The sequence below is a fragment of the Rhodnius prolixus genome, unplaced genomic scaffold (genome assembly GCF_049639745.1).
Source record: "Rhodnius prolixus isolate KJV_2025 unplaced genomic scaffold, Rpr scaffold_1, whole genome shotgun sequence".
Classification (NCBI taxonomy): Eukaryota; Metazoa; Arthropoda; class Insecta; order Hemiptera; family Reduviidae; genus Rhodnius; species Rhodnius prolixus.
The window spans coordinates 33,134,354-33,155,565 of NW_027411581.1; the positions used below are offsets into that span (position 1 = coordinate 33,134,354).

General features: G+C 31.7%; 2 protein-coding genes across 3 annotated transcripts in view; one reads left to right on the top strand and one right to left on the bottom strand.

The window, feature by feature from the left end:
• Positions 1-388: 388 nt before the first annotated feature.
• On the bottom strand, positions 389-15,407 carry PpV (Protein phosphatase V). Its single transcript, XM_074138041.1, has 7 exons — positions 14,981-15,407; positions 14,749-14,844; positions 14,461-14,668; positions 10,107-10,186; positions 9,732-9,837; positions 7,710-7,871; positions 389-5,997 (listed from the first exon to the last, which is right to left on the bottom strand). The coding sequence occupies exons 1-7, from the start codon at positions 15,047-15,049 to the stop codon at positions 5,807-5,809; spliced, it is 912 nt and encodes a 303-aa protein (XP_073994142.1). The 5' UTR covers positions 15,050-15,407; the 3' UTR covers positions 389-5,806.
• Positions 15,408-16,224: 817 nt separating this feature from the next.
• Positions 16,225-21,212, top strand: part of abo (de-etiolated protein 1 abo) — an 84,860-nt gene continuing 79,872 nt past the window's right edge. For both annotated transcript variants that reach the window (XM_074137954.1, XM_074137944.1), the window contains exons 1-3: positions 16,225-16,621; positions 16,905-17,048; positions 20,878-21,160. In XM_074137954.1, the coding sequence (XP_073994055.1) occupies positions 16,404-16,621; positions 16,905-17,048; positions 20,878-21,160 (645 nt within the window). In that variant the 5' untranslated portion in view covers positions 16,225-16,403. The remainder of the gene's footprint in view (positions 16,622-16,904; positions 17,049-20,877; positions 21,161-21,212) is intronic.

The window sequence follows — 21,212 nt, forward strand, 5'->3', positions numbered from 1 at the left end:
AAAGGAGTTTAAGCTGATTGTGAAAACTATCTTCAATATTAATCTTTAATATTGAGGATTTCTTAACATATTATTATGTCCATTTTAAAGTCTTAGAAATCCATGACTGCCTTTTGAGTATGTATTTTACATAAGTAGTGGTAAAAAAACGAAGACAATAGAGTAGAATGTTTCTTCTAATGTTTGCGGCGAACCCAAGCAGCAATAACCTTATAGACTTTTGTCCATCTCCTAATGTAAGTAAACTGAAAGCTTCTATGATTATTACTACCTGTAAAGTTTAATAGCGCTAGAAAAAAAAAAACGAAGCTGCCTATCTTAAATAAAGGAATGAAACAAATATTCTTTAAATTAATTGTGAGGAAAGAAATTCAAGGGGCAATAATAATAATGTTTTACCACATGATGACTATTTAATCGCCTTCAAAACATAAAACCAGAATACTGACGCATACACTTTTACAAGTCAACTTCTTTTTTTAAATTACAGGCTAAGACAAAAATTACTTCCACATTTAATAATTATACAATCAGGCTTTCTTTTCGATAGACTTTTAAAGGAAGTAAAAATCTCACTAAAGATTGTATCTAATAATCACAGATTAATCAGTGAAACATACATTTACTTCATTTCCCTTCTCCATCTTATTGAAATAAGTATTTCTTGCATTTCCAGATACTCACATGTTATTTGAACATGTTATATAAATAAAGTAGCATGCACAAGTGCCTATCATCAGGACCCAGTTGTTATCAAAAATGGCTTCATCTTTCAATCAGATTTAATTAGGAGTCTACTATACCGTTGAAATAGTTTTATAAAATGCTATGAAAATCAAAATAAGATAAGAAAAAAGGCACGAAGGATAAAAATATAATTAAATTATTACTGATTTTTTCCCAAGTTTTTTTACAATTTTTTTGGAGTTTTGGACAAAATTATCGCTTTTTTTAAAAAACTAATTCTTGTTTTGCATAAAATTTAATGATAAAAGAGATTATTTCAAAAGTCTGCTTCAAAGTTGTGCACCATTTTCGTTCTCCTACCTCTGAAGATCAAAGACTCACCTATAATTGTATGAGAAAAGCATTGTATTACATAAAAAAAAAAAAATTATTTATCCGATTTCCGGCTAAACCACAAAAAGCGCTGATCAGTTAGATGTACGAGTAGCTAACAACACTAGACTATGCACTGTTACCTATTTGTGAGCCATGATTCTGCTCAAACTTAAGAAGAGAAAATTGTGTTCTAGAAATGTCAACAGTAATTTACTCAGCCTCTAAAATACATCTTTGTTCATCTACGATCTTTCGGTGCCCGAATGTATTTTGAAACCTAGAAAGGTAGTCAATAAGAAAAGGGACATTTTAAACTGATAGCTCTTATATCAGGCAAAGTGATCAGTGAGAGGAGTCATAAAGGGACAGGCCATTCGTTTAGGTCCCTAAATTCATCTATCTTTTAAGACCCCAAAATGTCAACTCTACTCAGCTAATGCACCTTAAGTGCAGAATTAAAACAAGTCCATGTACACGTCCGGTTATTTTCGCTGCGGCGTCGCAATTACCATTTGAGTGACAATTTAGATGAGATGATGGACCTACCTATTACTTTCTTATGTTCAGTCGCCTAGATTTGAAAGCGATTTCGTACAAAGGCGCTTTTCTACTGAGTATTGCACAAGTTCAGCAAAGTAATTTTTCTGGAACTGTTGAAAGCTACCGAATTCAAGTCTTATTATGTTTCACTAGTTTGATCACTGCATTTTTTGTTTAATTGTAACAGGTAAATTTATAAATCATTAAAAATTGTACGCTTTACCAAGCTATTTTAGATAATCAAAAAATAGTTGATAAACACTCACACAACTTTCTCTTACTTCAATCATAAAGATTTTCTTTATACTATAAATTTCTGCTAAATGTCTCCTGGCTATAACATTTTGTTACTAGAATAAAAAAAAATCGTCACAAAACCCACCCTTAAAATCAATTCCGATAAATAATTTAAAACAATATCGGAAAAGATTATATCCGTAAGACAACTTTCCTTTTAGGAGAAAGTAAAAATAATATGAATTTCAGATCAGATGTTGGAAATCCCTCCACATTTCTCAGCAATTTTACTTCTCATTAAACCAATTTTAGAAACTGCAATCCTTCTTTCGCTCTCTTCAAAGCAAATAAAAATTTCATCCCAATGTTTTTAGACATTCCGTACTTGGTTCTCTATAACCTCAGTTGAACTATTCGCAGTATTAGCTAGTTTTTTTTTATAAATTGCCAGTTAACAAAACTCGTGTAATATTTTTGTGAAATCCATCTTTATAATGGATTATACTATTATAATTTATGCAATTTTTATGCATTAATTAAATGAAATTAACCGAAGTCAAATATATTTTCTCTAACCTAATCTAAAGATAGATCTCTATCTTGCAGTTCACCGAACATGTTGGTACTGAACTGCTCCGCGTAAACAACGGTACACAACTGCGCTTGAGAAAGGCAACAACTGTGTCTTCTAAATATATTCACGACAGTTTGCGAGTCGCACAAATCATCAAAGTCAAGAATTCCCATGATCCACACACCTTGAACTACTCCTACCTGTAGTTTACACTTCAAGTTTGTATAGCTAAGTCTAGGTTGTGATAACTTGGAAACAGAACTCTGATCGCTTTCGTCATTTAGCTTTCTAGTAGTGAGGGTACACGCAGGAGCTCATAAGAAGGAAAACTGATTCATAAGTTACAAGGTTATAATTAGCCCATAACAGACAAAAGATTGAGTACACTTGACTTCTTTGGAGTGATAGAGAATTAAATAAGAAATTAGAGAATATAGTCATTTGTCTTAGATAACTTCAATTGATTGATGAAAAAAGCCAGTTTTTTTTTAAATGAAATTTTCACATTCATCCTTTGATTATTACTGTACAATATTATGTTCGGGTATGTAAAGCGAGGAAACGATTGGGTTAGAGGTCAAAGTCACACTAATGGCACTACCACTTCAATTCATGATTTTTATTTTGGAAATCGATCTAAGAAGTTCCTTAAATTTCGTATATGCAGATTTACAACTTTTTATTTGAAACCTTTTTTTCAAGGAAAATTCATTTTTTAGGCTTAAGCCCTCTTTTTCCTGTTAAACAACAGGAATGATTATTTACTGACAAATTTAAATATGCTAAAGCTCTGGCAACACGCCCGCTCTGTAACTCGCAGCAACCGATGGACGCACAACACATTACGTACTGTCCAGAATTGGATTATATTGACGATGACTTCGCCACAAGAAAGTGAAAATAAACGCGAGTAATTATTGGACAGATAGAAAGAAATTGGCAACTGTCAATTTTATAGAAATGTGCAGAAACTAACTTTAGAATTAAGTTAATTAGTTAATGAGAACTGAGAAATATGTTGCTAAGATCCCAAAAAATACCAGGGATATAAGAAATTCTACAAAGTTTCCTGCAATGTTCTCGAAATCCACACCTTATTCTTGATTTACTAACTACACATACGAAATTAGTGTTCCTCCAGATTTATCTCAAACCACCTGCCGTGTTTATCTCTTAATGAACCTTACTCATGCGCAGACGTATCGCTTTAGTTTCTTGCGGTAAAAATTTATTTTAAAGGGATTCCGGAAGAGTTACTCTCTCCCGCTAGGTTTTGCTTCGTAACTTTTATATTAATGTATAATTCGTTTTTGGAACGTTCTTTATCTATTTAATATCGGAGACTATAAATTCAGTTTGAGGACAAGTTGGTACGCAAGATTGAAGGAAAGAAGTAGTGTGAATGTTTCAAAAAATTGATGTTTATAAAAAATATAAAAATTTGAAAATCTCTAATCTCTCTTGAAGTAATTTATGCTAAATCAAATGATGTACAAAAAACTTTATTAATTTAAAAAAAAAGTTGGTTGCGATAATTTTGTCTATCCAGCTTATATCATTTTATAAAACTCACCAATTGTTATTTTCACATGATTCAATTTGTTTAAAATAAAGAGTATTATGTTCGTACGAAACTAGAAGTTACATAATAAATTAAAGAATGAATTCATAATAAAAGTAATATGATATTTGGACATGCAAATTATAATCCTTAAAATTAAATATATATATTTATCTATAAAACAGAAATAATTCTCTGAGCAAAAGTGCAAATCAGTACTATCCCAATAATCTGTCTAATGAGCAAGCAATTTCAATGTAATGTACATTTTCTTTAAAAAAAATTATTTTTAAAGATAAATTTTTACTAAGTACGTGTAAAATTTATGAAGGCAATTTAATGAATTTATTTTCTTTTTTTTTTGTTTGTTTTCTCGATGACCCTGTAATTTACATAAATATAAGATGACTATTTACATAAATACACATACGTACAAAAGCAAAAACATTTTTTCGGTTGGGAAAAATAATACTTATAAAAACCACAATAAGTACATGTACTAAAATATTGTATTTTTTATGGTTATACCTACGCATTCAACTTTTCCTTCTTTTACACTTTTTATTATTTGTTTTACATATAAAAATTTCTATAGGCTTCTAATATAGTACCTCATATTATCTGAAGTTTACAAGATGGAAAAATAATAATAAATGTACATTCTTCTTATTAGTATTATTATTTAATTTCGAAAACCACTGCAAATTTGATTTTTGTAGATAATAAATAATACGCAATTTAGGTAGCTAAAATGAATTAAACAAATTTTTAGAAAAAGAAACACTATTGATTAAAACGCAAATTATACTTTTTAACATCACTTTATATTTTATTAATAAAATTATTGTTAAATTATAACATTCTCTTAATTTAATAAGCATAGAAATACCTAAATGTCATGAGGAACAACAAGGTATATAAAGTACACTTGTGTAATATACATACATAACTCTAAATATATATCACTAATGTGTTTATGAGATCACATTAGTTCTTCTTTTAGCAAAGGCATTGATGTCGCCAAGTAATAAGTATCACTAATATAACAATAATTAAAATATAGTGATGTCGTAACATATAAGGGGGAAAAAGGAAATAACCTTATGGTGCAATGGTAATTTTAAAAAATTAATAATTATATATTTCCAATATTAAGTTGTACTGGACTCAAAAATATGAACACATAAAGCAATGAGAGATGCGTAATAAAAAAATATAAATTGTATATTACATCACAAGTAACTTGGATTTTCCAAAATATTGCGTGAATAATTTTTTCTTATTTTTGGCATAAAACGCGGTAATCGTATTTCACCACGAAGGCGTTGAGATATGTACTATTATAACGCTCTATTAATTAAACAAAATCTTATTGATTAGCATGAGAAAAATAATTATGGTAATTCATCATTAAATTCATTCTAAATTGATCATATCGTACAATACCATGTTTTTTGTTTTTCCTTCTTCTCCTCTAAATGCAAAATAAATATAAATTGGACTGATCACAAATATTTAAATTAAATACAGAATATAATATTAATCATCTTGATAATTATAGCACAGCTATCAGATCACAAGTTTATATTATTGTTGACACAATTGCCTTACTTTTCAAATTCTTCAAAACAAATAAAATAGATGAAAACAAATTAAAATAGTTTTTTCGTAATATATATATAAATTGATTAAAGAGTGGTCCTACAAGAGCGTCGCAAAGATTGTGCGTCGACATTCAACCCTGATGGTAGCGTGTGGCACACTGGTTGTTGTTTCATTGGTATCAATACGAGGGCGGTGATTGTAAGGTACGAAATAAATAAACGTTTCTGCTAGAGAAAATAAGGTGTTGTATTCCTAGATGGGATCACTCTATCACAGTCTGGTACAGCATGGAATAGTTTTGGCTCCCTACTATCTATACTCTTGAATTCCAAGATTGACGCTATATTGCCACATCTATAGCAGTAATTTGGGGCGGACCACACAGTTACTAATCTATCATCAAACATATATTTGTACCCTACAAAAAAAAAAAGAAAAAAAAGAAGCATTTACAGATAAGAAACATATTTATCGCTTAATTTATTAACTGCAACTCTTAGAACTGAAATAACAGAAGATATCTTTTTTTTCTTAACCATCGTACCGTGATTAATTTTCAGTTTCTGACCGGTTTAGATTTTTATCCATCTTCAGAGGTTAGTTTATCAGTTTAGAGATTTCAACATTGTCTCTGCCATACAACTGCACGAGCTGTTTCATGAAAGAAACATTGGAAGTCAAACTTTCTGCACCAATCTCTGCTATTAGATGAAACTCCGAATCTTGTCGGGGGGGGGGGGGGGGGAGAAACCATACATGCTATGGTATTAACAAGCATTAAATTCTATGATATTATCCAGCACTGCGTACCTAACCACATTTTCAACTAACAGAAAATACTTAACGCTTTAGAAACTATAATAAACCCTGAAATGTAAAGACATATGTACTACTAGTTTGTTATCTTACAAGTAGAGTATTGCTAAACTAGACTTGTTAAGGGAGGTAGGTTACTGTTGGCAAGCATTCATTCAAACAAGAAGCTTGGTTACTCATACGAGAAGAATCCCAAGAGAGCGGCCTCGGCACGGAAACCGTAATATGCCGCACTTAATTAAACTTAAGATTGATGAATGTACTTTACAAATTGTCCTACGTGGAACCTAGCAGAATATCTTGAGCAGGCAGGTATTGGAGTCCTTCATGGTTTTCTTGTCAATGCGGTTTGAAGAGGCGTCACTTAAAGCGTCTCTTGAGGAAGACCCTTTTTGTGGAATACATAAAAAACTCCCGCCTATTATATAGACAACCTGTAAGCGTTCGGTTTTATCAGGAAATTAGAATCTTTGACTGCTTCCTCTAAAGGCTGGTATCCGACATGTTCGATCTACAAAGAAATCTAAATATTGGAGCTCCAGGTCAGGACTCTTAGTTATTTTTCATAAGGTAATTGTTAATACAATTTTTGACATTTGTTTTTCCCCCTCACAAGTAATAGGGGGCAAATAAATTCACTGCATAAACCGGTTCCACACACTCTGAGGATGGATGAGCATCCAAATCACGTCACAAATAAAGAAAAAATGCAAACAAATCAAAAATCTCATAAGCATTTCTCATCTTACTGATCTTTCAATGATTAAAAAAGAAGTATTTTTACAAACGATTCAATTATCTAACTTCAAAAACTAACGAAAATAAAGTTTCTTGGGAAACAGATTAGAAAGACTAATTACAGAAAATTTCAAGTATAAAATTTAAATTAAATTACAGATAACATTATAACTTGTTTGGCAATAAAGACAAATCAATAAAATTTAGAATTTTCTCCCATCGGTGTTAGATTGTTCAATTATTGAAGGCGTCAAAGTAAAAGTGTGAGGAGGATGGTGTGGGGACCTAGAGTTTGCCGACAAGTAAAAAAAAAACTATATTGTTAGTGATTTGATCACAATTTTAAACACGATATGAAAATTATTGCAATAAATGATTAAAATTTGTATAAAAGAACTAGAATAATGTAAAAAAATGTAAAAAGGAAAAATAACTGATAAGTGCCCAATTAAAATGCAAGTTTCCTAACGTTATCTAGAACATTAATCATTAAACCATGGAATATTAAACGTAACTAATATTTTTGCCCTAACTATAAATCTTATTTATTAAAATAAATATAGATAATTAGCGTACCTTCGTGTACCAGTTGATGGGCCCTACAAATAAGTTTCAACTGATTAATATCCATAAATTCATGGGTAACTTTGGCCCCAAAAAGCCAACCAGCACCTCGAGGACTTACAGCCCAAGTCTCCACTTCATCAGGGTCTGACCAAACTAAATCGCAAAATGCACCTGTATATCCAAAAAACAAATAATGAATTAGAATTTAAGTTTGCGCTAGGCAAGTTAATTACTGGCATATTACAACATAAAGTCTGGCCAAATTACTCGAAATTAAAAAAAATTAGTCCTGTTTAACAAAATTACTAGCCTCAATTTTTTCTATTTTGTCAGTACATTTCAAAATTTCTTGTTAAATACAACTTCAACGATAATACTACCAAGTACTCTTGTTTTCTTTACAAAAAACTTTTTTGACTTGAAAGGTTATGCAGAAGATTTAGTTTCAGATTTACAAGGTTTGACGTAAGCCAATTAAAAATACACAGCCCTGATAAACTTGTACAAGATCAGTCTAATGAGCACTATAACGTTTAATCTGAGGGTTTCTCATTCGAATTATTTTATAAGCAGCATTTACACTGATTCCTTACGTCGTCACATTATATTACCCTAAAGCTTAAACATATAGGATTTGTAAGAGCGATTTTTTTTCAAATTAAAATTTCCTCAACATGTATTTAATACATTTGAAATAAATTAACTTTCATTTGATGAGCATGTGTCTTGGTTGTTCTGAAGAAAGCCGCCATTCCTCCAATCTCGAGCTAAATTATCCACGAGGAAGTGGCATCTTTTGCGAATTATTTATCTCACTTTTCTATTTCTGTGGTAGATAATCTTTTGGTTAGTATAAATTTCACTCTTTATGTCACAGTAAATATTGTAGAAGAGTAAAGTAAAGTAATCGCCTATTTTTTCAGGCGGGGTTTAACGTCCAACTACCAATTAGGTGTCGTGGACGGAGGCGACTAGCAAACATACTTTACTGTAAATTTCTTTTTTTTAACCATTAGATAAAATCCAAGGCCTAAGACCGGGAATCGAACCCAGTACCACAATACACATTAGCTTCGCAAGTCTCGCCTCTAACCACTCGCCTACCGTGGCGCCCTATGTTGTAGAAGATTTCTGATAAATAAAACCCGTCATTTCGAAAGCTTTTGTTATCTTCTCCTGTCGTTCTCTTCATAACGACTAACTGAATACTATTTGCCTGAATGAAATAGAGACGTTTGCTTACACCGTTAAAGGGCTGTGCAACTTCGCGGAAATTAAAAAATCCTCTAGCGGATTCAGAAGATGTTTTTTGTTATTCTTCTTTTCTGAGATTTTGCATGTCAATTTCCCCCCCCCCCTATCAGCTACCTCTCACAAACAGAATAGAAAATTTCAACAGCTTTTCTTCTCTCATGCCTCTAAAAAGTATATTTATTTTTTCTAACATCCAGCTTTTCTTAAAATTCATTATTTTCCTTCCGAGCTAGAGGTACTGTTCTTCCTGAGAGCGGAATTGACTTTAATTTGTTTTCTTGAGGCTTTTTAAAGCATACAACTCTGCATTTATATTTACAGTAATTTAATAAATTATCTGCCTTTACCTTAAGTATGTATCAATCAAACTATATTCAAAAGTCCTGCCTTCTTACTGGTCTAATTATTATAATTCCACTTACTTTAATTTGTTTTAAAAAAAACTTAAAATTAAACTATCTACACTTATTGTCCATTAGAAAAAATGTATGACCCAAATTTTTTGTTTCTGGCATCTCCAGTTATCTTCTTAGTTATATTGAAAAAACAAAGGAACGAAATTTAATTCGACAATATAGATTAATATTCTAGAAAACACTGTCCGGAGGCCGGCAGTGCACTAAAAAAGCTCTGGGAGCCAAAGACCTCAGATGTTGACGCCTTAAATGAATAAAATAAATCAACAATAAATAAAAAGTATGTTTGAATTATAAATATCAGTCATTGTAATAACTAAAGAACAAAAATTAAAACCTTTACAAAATTACAAACTATTACCTTTATAAGGAATTTCTTGATTTCTTTCGAGACATCTTATTTGGTCTAAAGTCATAATATCTGGAGACAGGCCACCGTGGACGCAAAGCACCTGTTCATCTATCAACTGAAAAATTAAAATTTTTTTTAAGAATGTTAACATTTACTGAATTTATTACGTCAGAGGTTTTCCGCGACGTAATTCAACAAAGCAAAAGTCAATGTTATTTATCTTTTTTCCAATTTGAGCAATGTAATAATTGGTATATAAATAATTATTTAACATTAAAGAAAATAATAAACATTTTAAAATAACTTTTAAATAGTCACTGCTTTAAATACTAGTAATCCTTATAATTATTATTAATAACTATGATAACAACAAAATGAAATTACAGCGGCAATGGTTAGAAGATCGAAGACACGGCAACAATATTTCCACGCATTCGCATTTCCATATTTAACTTGGCACTCATCTAAAACAGAAAGATACAACTTTTAATTTATAAATTGCTTTTAATTATTATTTTAATGGAATTTGAGGAAAGTGCTAGAAGCATACTCTAAATGGCGTTTGGTCGGCAGAAAATCAAATACGCAACAATGGAGTTGGATTACCCCTTTTTCCAGTCTTAGTAATTATTATATAAACCGACATCTGAGTCCGCGCAGCGAGATTACTACTACGCCGGGATTTAGCTACTGAGTGTACAGAACTCACCAACGAAATAAAAATTAAAAGTTGGAGAAGTATCAGATTATTAAACTTACTGGTTTGAAGTACGGATGAAAGATTATTTAAAGAATAGTTCATTTATTTTATAAAAAAAAAAGCGTTACCTTTTACGTTGCACAGGCTATAATACGAAATGTAAGTACAAAATAATACGAAACAAGCTCCTCACAACAGAAATGTGAGATTTGGGAAATTTGCTGCCAGTAATTGCGAAGAGGTCCCGTAATTAGGGGACCGTAAAGATGTAAAAATATTAGAAACTCGAATACATGCCATTCAAAAAATGAATACAAAAAACATCATTTAGCGTTTTACAGGGCAACTTTTTTCTTCATTTTTTGGATTGCAATTTACGAATCTTTTCTATTTCATACTTTTGGCTCATATATTAAGTTAATATAAATTACAAAAAAGGTAACAACAAGAACAACAAGAACAACAACAACAAGAAGAACAAGAACAAGAACATTTTTTGAAAAAGCCGTTTTTGCTCATTTTCGGCAACTTTTTTCTCGAAACCTATTAGATCTGGGTGGTTGCAAAAAAATTACAGTTATAAAGGAGGGTTTGGAGTAAGATTTAAAGAAAATTTGGGAATTTTATCTTTTATAGAAAAAGAGAAAAAAATTGTCAAAGTTGGGTGTTTTTCAACGTTACGCTTTTTCGTGCAGTTTTTGATGGTCAACCCTTATACAACTGTCCTACCGGACAGTTTTAATCAGAAAATGTAGTTGCGCAAGTGAAGTCGGAAACTTCATCAAACTGAAAATAATCTAAGTCTATGGAGGAAGGTTACGATGGATAAAATAAAAGATGTTTTCAATGTTTTTTTGCACTACATTTAAACTCGATAGCAAATCTTTCTGAATTTCACACAAGTATTGATTCTTGTAGGGCGGCCTTAACGCCTACGCCACCGCGAACCATATGAACCTATTGTGGCTCTCACACACGTATAAGAAAATAGTTCATTAAATCTCATTTTCTTTAATCATCTTTGTCATATTTTTGGACTTGATGGGTATTTAAAAAAAGGCAATTAATCGCCTATTTGTTCGGATTAAGTTCTAACTACCAATTAGGAGACGTGGACGAGGACAGAAACTCATACTTTACTATTACATTTTTCCCAATAAATAAAACGTAGCTATACGCGTAATCAGAAGTAAATATCTCCCGCTTACGAAGCCACGCTTCAAAACCAGTAGAGCAGGGGTGTCAAACTGGCGGCCCGCGGGCGCATGCGGCCCCCGAGGTAATCTCTTGTGGCCTAACGATGTAATGGAATAAAATGAAATCAGGTAACTTTTTTATGAAGGAAATGGCGCATAGGGGAGATCGAGGCAATATCGTACACACGATTCCCAGTTTCCGTTAGCTACGAAGACGAGAATACTCGTAGTCCAGGGCCTGTGGGCTTGAATAAACGCACTGTCTTAGTTCTAGAGACGTTTGGAAGCCATATGCCTGCCACTCTCAGTGGAATTCCAGAATAATCCGGTTTTAAAATACGAAGTAGAAATTTCCGAAATATATTCTTACTTAGGTGAGAAATTTCCAAAAATGTTTTCTGTATAAATTTTATTTTTGGAGTATGTCCTTCTGTGAGCAACTATTTCCGTCTATGAAATTAAATAAAACGGCATACAGATAATGATTGACTGGATAAACATCTATCTGCCTTAATGAAGATTGTTCTCAGTCTCTGAATCCAGATATTGAAAAAATAGGAAAAATTTGTAAATATGCTTTGGCCCGCGTGAATCTTGCCTGTTGCACCAAGTGGCCCGTAGTTTAATCGAGTTTGACACCCCTGCAGTAGAGCGAAACCCGCCCCAGATGGGCATAAATATGCAATTTATTTTAAAACTAAGGGTAAGTTAATCCTAACCACGTTTTGATTTTTTTTGTTTTTGTTTTCTTTTTTTGGCATTGGCTTCCGCCATACAGCCAGCATCGTCTAGGTGCTTATCACTAGAATATCACTTACTCTCCATTCTTACCTACAAATACATTCGCTTCACACATTCATCATTCCACTATATACCGCTATTTACATAAACTACTGCTAATGGATGGAGCAGCACTCTGTGCTCCTGCCATCCTTCTCGCTTAACCAAAATTAAAATCACGTAATCCTTCTCTAAGCATTTTGTTCCATTCATTCTAATTCGGCTATAGCTTCTAAATACATTCATATTTCATTGCTAGCTCTGCTATCGACTTAAGCACATTACTGTTGGTGGAGAATATAATGTCTTCGTAGCGAAATGGTGCATCTAAATACCTGTATATATCGTCAAACGTTTTGATTTACTGATTTTATTCGGTTACCTATCTTATTCATTAAAAATACTATTTATTTACAACGTAATACAGGAGTATAATACGTAATAGAGGGATACCATAATTCAGTACCTCGTAGTAATACAAGACTATGTCAAATTTTTAATTTTTTTCAGGAGAGCAAATGAAAGATTTCTTTTTCTTTCTTTGAAAGAAAGGGACGTTCGCTATAAATTCAAATTTGAAAATTTGTCACGTTTGCAAGACTACCTCTAACTATAAGCAATAGAATACCATTTGCCAATTAATTGCTAACATTATTTGGTTTAAATCTTTGGTGGATAATAAGTAACATAGATGCGCGTTAACAGATGGTTGCGTAATAAAAAAAATAATTTTGTATTAGAAACACCAGGTTAGTCAGGAGGTTATCTATTGCTCTCTGTACCTGATCTGGTGGAATGGCTCTGCAGGCTCAGATATTCTTCCCCTCATCTGATGCCATCGGCGCATAAAACCTCATTTTTTTTAATACTCCTCAAAAGAAATATCTAGCGATGTCAAACTGGCACGAGATCAGATGAGGGAAAGAATTTCTAAATTCTGCAGAGCCATTCCACCAGATCAGAAACAGAGAGCAGTTGATAACTTCCATTTGAGAATGCAGATGTGCTAGCGACCAGAGGAGGCACCTTTGAACACACAGAACATACTGCACAAGCTGCGTAAAATCAAGTCACATATTCTGAAACTAGAGGTTAGAGCAACAAATGTTTCCTCTACTATTTCTTGATCAGATCAACCGTTTAAGCATGAAATGCATTTGAGCCGTTTAAAAGTTAACACCCTCTATAGAATGACGATCAATCCTTATACAACTATCCTTCCGGACAGTTTTAATGTATGTGTAAGTGCTTAAACTGATTTTTGCGACCCTCCTACAGATTAGCCTTGACCAAAACAAGAAAAATTTTCTTCTGAAAGCCAAGTTTTCAGCGAAATGCCACACAATCTAGTAAACTTGAATGCATACATCTTATACAATACTGCTGTTCCTTCAAAAGAGCATTTTTGGAACATTAAACGTAATTTTATCGTTTCTAAGAAAATATTTTTCGAAATGATTTCCCTCCGTCTTCCCCGTTTCATTCGTCTACAGAATTAACCAAAACCAATAATAGAAAAAGTAACTTTTAAATAAAAAGTCAATTTCAATAAAATTTTAAGAATAAACTGGATATCTTCTATTTTAATTTTAATCTCTTGAACATTACCATGAAGTATATAACTTAAAATTAAACCTGACTCTCACATGTATTGTTAATTGATGCCACTTCCTAATTGAGTGGACTCAAATAAGAGTTTCGACAGATAACATCAATGTCGTGCCAAAAGAAAATATATAAAACAATAAGTTGTCCAGACTAAGGGCACCTCAACAAGATTGCAAAATAATGCTGAAATTTGATAGAAAGTTTAACGGCTTTAAAATATGAGGACAATTGGACAAGATTAACAAAGAAAGTAAAATCAAGAGATGGATGAAGTGGACAATTAGCCAAACGTGATCAACGCCGTTAAGGTTGGCCGACTAAGTTGGAAACCTATGCCAGAACAGAATACACAACTCTATACTGTCCAAAAATAGGATGACAGGGCAAGGATTAAAAAACAAAACATCTGAAACAACTTAATTGTACACTTTAAATTTATATCAGACAAACTCACCATAGAATCCGTAGACTTGAGTTATTTGACGGGATTCATGATTGCCTCTTAGAAGTGTTATTCTATCAGGCCATCTAGCCTTCAGTGTTAGTAATCTAGTGAAGGTCTCTAAACTGTAGTACCCTCGATCTACGAAATCTCCCATAAATACATAGTTTGTATCTGGAACCTGACCACCATTTCTGAACAACTCTTCTAGATCGTAAAACTGGAACAGATAATCACATTTAACACTTTGTGGAGGACTTAACATTTAATACTTTAAATACTGTAATATATTCCAATGACCTGGCCATGAATGTCTCCACATACTGTGACTGGTGTTGTTACTGGTTGAATATTCGATTCCTCTAATAACAACTCGCATACAATATCGCAAAGTTTCTGGAAAAATTAACATAATTAATTTTAATTATAATATGTAATTTATGTAAGTGAAAGATAAACATATTCTAAAATTGTCACCATTACAGTTAACCATTGTTATTAATAATAAATAGACAAAACAAACTCTACTTGCCTTAAGATCATTTTCAGGTAAATATTTGCATTCCTTGGATATACTAATCCACTTGTCTACATCAGTCATTTTGGTAGGTTAGGTTTATGATGGGGTGTCATAGCCTACTACATAATATTCAAATCGTAATCAAACTCTTCTAAATTCATCTTCTAAAAATGAAGGTTGAAACATTTGTGGGTACTTAAAATTCTTAAGAGCAATAATTAATTATTAAACTTTATTTTATGCAGCATTAGTTCTTTGGTTTAAATGCACTTTAAAGAAGTATATGGATGTTTATTTTGTATTTATAAATTTCTAAAATTTCTTAATGCCTGTCTAATATACATTTTACGATCTACTAATATTATGAATAAATTATTACAATAATGTTTAGGTGTTTAATACATTTTTTGATCTTAGTTATTTTTTTTTTTTTAAATTAACATTAGGCTGCTCCCTCCTAAGAAAGGAAGAGTATGACTAAAAAAATTTGATTTCCTTCATAAAAAAAAAATAACAGGAATTAAAAATAAACAGACAAAAACTCACTATGCATTAATAATAAATAAATAATCAAAAGGTGGACTTTGTGATTTAACAATTTGAGTTGTTAATATTTTCAATGTTACTATGTTATAAGAAGATATTTTTGATAGAAATTTAAACTTAACTGTACAAGGAGCTTTAAAATCTTAAAATGGATATTTAAAAGCTCATGTAAAATTGGGGCCCTGTCCCTTTCCGAGAAATTGGATGTACGTTCGCTATAAATTCAAATTTGAAAATTTGTCACGTTTGCAAGACTACCTCTAACTATAAGCAATAGAATACCATTTGCCAATTAATTGCTAACATGGGAAATACTATAATAACTCCTGCCACAGAGGCTGAAAGAAATATTTTTTTTAGAGTAAAATTTTTTATGAAACAGTGTTTTCACCGTGATATTTTACATCACTTTTTAAATAAAATAATTATAAATTTCAGGCGCATCAATATCTGAGGCAATAGGCCGGCAGCTAAGTTCAAATTCAGGACCTCCACCTAGTAACCCAGCACACTAACCACTAAGTACAATGCTGATTCGTATTCTAACGTATTTCAAATTATTTATTAAAAATTATTTTTCTTCATTATTACTTTATAAATAATTTTTTTTAAACAAAAAGTAAGAATTCGTATTATTAAATCACTAAAACTTTTATTCATCAGTACGATAATTCAGTCAAGCTTAGGACTCACTGGAAAAGAGGGGTTTGAAACTGCAAGTTTTTGTTAGTTGACTGTTGAATGTTAAGTGTTAAAGTTTGAAGAGTCCATGGTCCATTGCGATAGAGGTTAGAGGTCACCAGTATGTCAGCAATGCGGGAAAAATTTGATTGTATGTTCATTTTTCGATGTAATTATTTATTCTAAAGTTTATTTTCTGTTATGAATTATGTCTAGAGTCGAACCTCGTGAAAATTTTCCGAGGCGTCGCATTCCATCCCAAAATATAGTACATAAATTGATCCGCCGAGAACTTTGTGGTGAACTGAAACCCGGTACATCATTTCGTAATATACGTTCTTTTCACACTAGTGTAGTTCCGGATTTTACAATAATCAATGTTGAAAAACCACCTTGTTTCTTACGTAAATTTAGTCCAGATGGAAGGTATGTTATGCTTGTTTTTCTATCTTTAAAGTTTAATATTTTTTTTTTTTTTGTGAAGTTACGTAAATCAGGAAAGAAACAAATTTAGATTTTTTCTTAAATCTTATTTAAATTCAGATTTGTTCTTAAATTTTGCATTCACTATAGATTCGATAGTTCTGTATATGCATAAAATGATGAATTTCTTGGGAAGTTAATTATCCTCAATGAAACCTTTTTTCCCAGGCACTTTAGAGCTTTATCAATGTTTCCAAGCACTTAATTGCTTTTAATTTTTTTCCAGGCACTTTATAGCTTTTTCAGCAGACCAGACATCGGTTGAAATTTATCATTTTAGAGGTTCAGCTTCGTTAAACTATCTTCTACAAATAACAGATGATCGTGAGTATATCGGAAATAAATCCGATCCTTTCAACGACTATATTAGGTTTGTATTCTAAAATGAATAATGTATTTTTACTGTTCTTAAAAATTATTATGTATTATGACGACCATTAGTTCTTGACAACCCATTGATGAGGAGTTCTCACGCTAAAGAAGTATATTCTCTTAGAGCAAAAATGCATCTTGTGTCATTATGCTATATACTTATATCGTTACAGTAATAAAAATCACACAAGCTTTGTCCTATAACAAATATGGTAAAAAACTGTGCATGGTGTCTGATCGCCGTTTGGATTTTTTTTTTTTGTCGTAACATCAAAGAATGATCTGAAACATTCAATTTGTAGTTGGGACAGGATGTTGTTACTTCAAAAGTAACAATCATATTTTTCCCCCTCTAAAATATACACTACCCTACATTAGTTTGTCTCAAATTTTACTTTAATTTTTAAATTTTGCATTTTTTTGGTTTTGTTGCTTTATTATATTTTATAATTATCATTATTGTAATTTTATTGGTTATTGCTATGTTACTTGATAAGAACTGTTTAGAAATTCGAGCTTTATTTGATTTTTCAACATTAGTTGAATACATAATTGTGAATTTTTTATATATTCCACTGATTGAAACTAAATCTACTAATTAATCAATAAGTACTTTTCTTTCTCAAATATAATTTTAAGTCCACCAACAAAGTATTATTTTGTTAGAAGAAATGAAAAAAAATTTACGCAGTTGCAGGTAATTACTGAGTTGAGCACATGGCTAGCCATTGAAAATACCGGGTAAAAATGATACTGGCCGAAAGACCGAGGTACATACAGGACCTTGCACACTTGTGTCATTCACTTGCAATATTTTAATAATAAATTTTACTAGAGGATCATGCGGAAAATTTCGATAATCTTCAAGTGAGTGGCTATTGGCTATTCTCGGCTTCCGCGATCAAAAATTTTCCAATGATTTTCTTTAGAGTGTGTTGTGTATCTACGGGCGTAAAAAAAAACCCAAGAGGTGTAATCATTTGTTCAAAATTGTATACAGAATCTTATATCACGAAACTGTACATTTTTGTTGGCGTTTTTTGCTGAAACATCCAAGAAATGGTACTGAGAAATTTTTTGATTGGAGAGGGGATTCTTTTACTACTCTTAACTTAATTCTAAGCTTACAATCCTGAAAATGCTGCGAAAGTAGTGATCATACTAGTTGTTTTAAAAATAGATTATTTAAATAATTTCTGCTGGTTTTGGTCATATCAGATAAATTATTTTCGTAACATTCATTAAAATAGAGAGCAGTCAATTCCACTGATAGATTCTTGTCCTTTGCAGCTTAATCAATAGAGACATTTTTCCCCCTTGAAAAGCCTAACAATTCTTTTATATTTGTTTCAAATATTTTAACTAGCTGATTTGGCAGTCTTGAATATCCAAATTAAATAGAGCTTTGTTCATATTTGTTACCTCAATTGTAATCGATGCAAGGAGGAAAATAGTTTGCTGTGATTCATAGCAGACAGATGTTCTTGAAAAAGTACCTCTGAATTTTTTAACTTCTTCAAATTATTGCTAACCCCCAGACTTGGTAGCGTAACATATCAACACTCGATGTTGAATGAAGAAGTTTCAGCTTAGCAGAAAAACTGAATCTATTAGAAAATAGCAATTGATATAACTATTGATTGCTAACATAGCTTAAAAAGTTTTCTTATTTAAATATCTTTTCATAGAGTCGAGATAAAATCCACCCCTAAAGATCCATACTCTAAGCCGTTTTTTATTTCCTCCACACTATTATCTTCTTTTGTTAAGATACCTTGCCCGAGTTAGGCTTAAAAGTTTTTATTTTGTGAAATTAACAGCCGAATACAATTTTTACCAGGCTACAAATTACACGTCGCATCGTATCAATATTAAGACATCATCCTCGCATGCCAATAACTTTATTTTCTTACCATTGTTATTAACGCCACCATTCATTAAATAAATCGTTTAAGAAAAGGCTGATAACTAAGGAGATGAGGTACATTCTTGCTTAACTTCTCCCTTTTTGTTAATTTATTTGGTTTTCCTTTGCTAGTCTTAACTAACAAACCTGATGTCGTTGGAAGACAAACCTCTGTAATTCCAAATTTTGGTCTCCTTTTTATAAGGTGGAAAAATAATGCTTCACATAACGTATCTGATGCACCCATTTTCAAAAATAGAATTAAAGATTTTACTACTGGTTGTAAAAATTCTGGAGGCGCATATTTGAAAAACTTTAGGGAACTATATTTTTTCCTAGTGCTTTATTTATCTTTTGAAATGAATTCAAGGGTTGTATCTAAATTAAAATTATTTACACAATATAAATAAATAAAAATTGTATTAACTCTTAAAATATAGTTTAAACTCCAGAATGTGGGATAAACAATTTACATATTTTTCTACATTCTGAATGTGCTTCCAAAAATATTTACTATTGTTAAAATATTATAATCTTCAAAATAAATTATTCATAATATTCTTTCTAAGAGACAATAATCATCGTTGTTGCCCTGATGAGTGTCTGCGTGGCAATTAAAATGCATTTAAGAACTCGTCACTGTGAATTTTAATTTTAAGTGATAATTCGAGTTTATCAGATTTTGTCCCATATAATTGAGAATATTTTCTAATCCCCTTTATCTTTCCGTGCCTTTAGAATGTAAGAAATAATTGCAACTTACAATTAGTAGTTTTTGGAGCTTCCGTCCTTAAAATATTTGAAAAGGCGGATGGGCCAAGAACATCTAAGCCTGACGAAAGAACGGAGCTCGTGGTTTCTCAAATGTCCAAACACTCAAGAGTCTGTAACATTACCTGATTGTGGTTCTCTTTCCGCTGATCAAAAGTGAATTGAATTAAAGACTTTGATCTCACCTCCCTATTCCTTACCCATCCAACTCTTATAGGTCCATAGAACTTGTTTGTTCATCTGAGGTCATTGGTGCCTATAGCCGGCTCCATTACAGTTTTTGCTCTTACAGACTTCACTTTCCATAACCGGGCAGTTAGTAAAACGGGACTCCTAGGAAGAGAAACTCTAATCGTAGGCAGAAGGACTGGCGATCACCAAGAAACTCCTACGATGGATTAAGGGTTAACGTTTTCCAGTACTTGACTTTTACCTAATTATTATTGTTCAGTTCTAGTACAATTTATATAAATCAACACTGCTTTCTTAGAATCTAAAAAAAAGAGTAAATTTTTGTAAAAAAGGCAGATTTTTTTGAAATTTATAATTCTTAGTCCAAGATATCGAAATTAGTTAAGACAGTCAACAAAATTAGTTGATTTATTTTCAAGTAAGAACATGTGAAAATTACAAATAAACTACAAAAATTGACGGTAAAATTGTGCAAACCTGGATTCAACCAACTGCAGCGCTCTTTAAACTGAACAGCACAATGTGGATGTCATTTCCTTTACTGTGTCGGTATGTAGTTGAAGGCAATTTTACTCTTCACAAAGCTCTCATCAACCCATGTGTGACTTAAAATAAGTCACAAGCAGTCAAAAGCTTTCGAAGGAGTATTGGCCATATTCTGACCTGATACTCTTGTAAGGAGGTTTGTTGAGAAAATCTGAAAGAATGTACTCAAAAATGTTTATTTTATTACTATCAATAGAAGTAGAGCATTAAGACTTGTTTTTGAAGTTTACACACTTCTAGACACCAATGAAAATGCCTAGTTTTCAATGTAAACATCTCATTAATTTGAAGGGTTGTTCATATAATTGATATCCATTAATATCGTGTGAATATTTAGTTTAATTAATGAAACATTTTTTTTAAAATATTTCTTAATGGTTTTTAATTGAATGTTACTTAATTATCTTTTTAGATTTGCTGCTTTTGAAACATTATTTTCATTGAAATTTGAAGTGAGAACTACACCTTCTGGAGAACAGTTAAACAGAGAGTGTTCGTTATTTACTGATGATGGAAAGTACATTATTGTTGGATCTGCGAGTTATATACCAGATGATGTGGTACGACCACACTTTTACGATATTTATACTAATAATGAAGCGGTTACACCGAATCCTCGGTCACCTCTCGAAGATTATTCATTACATCTGATTGATCTAGTAAATGGCCAACTAACGGATTCCATACAGTTTAAGGTAAGCAACTTGTTTGTATATCCTTCTTTATAACAACCTAAGAGGTTACATT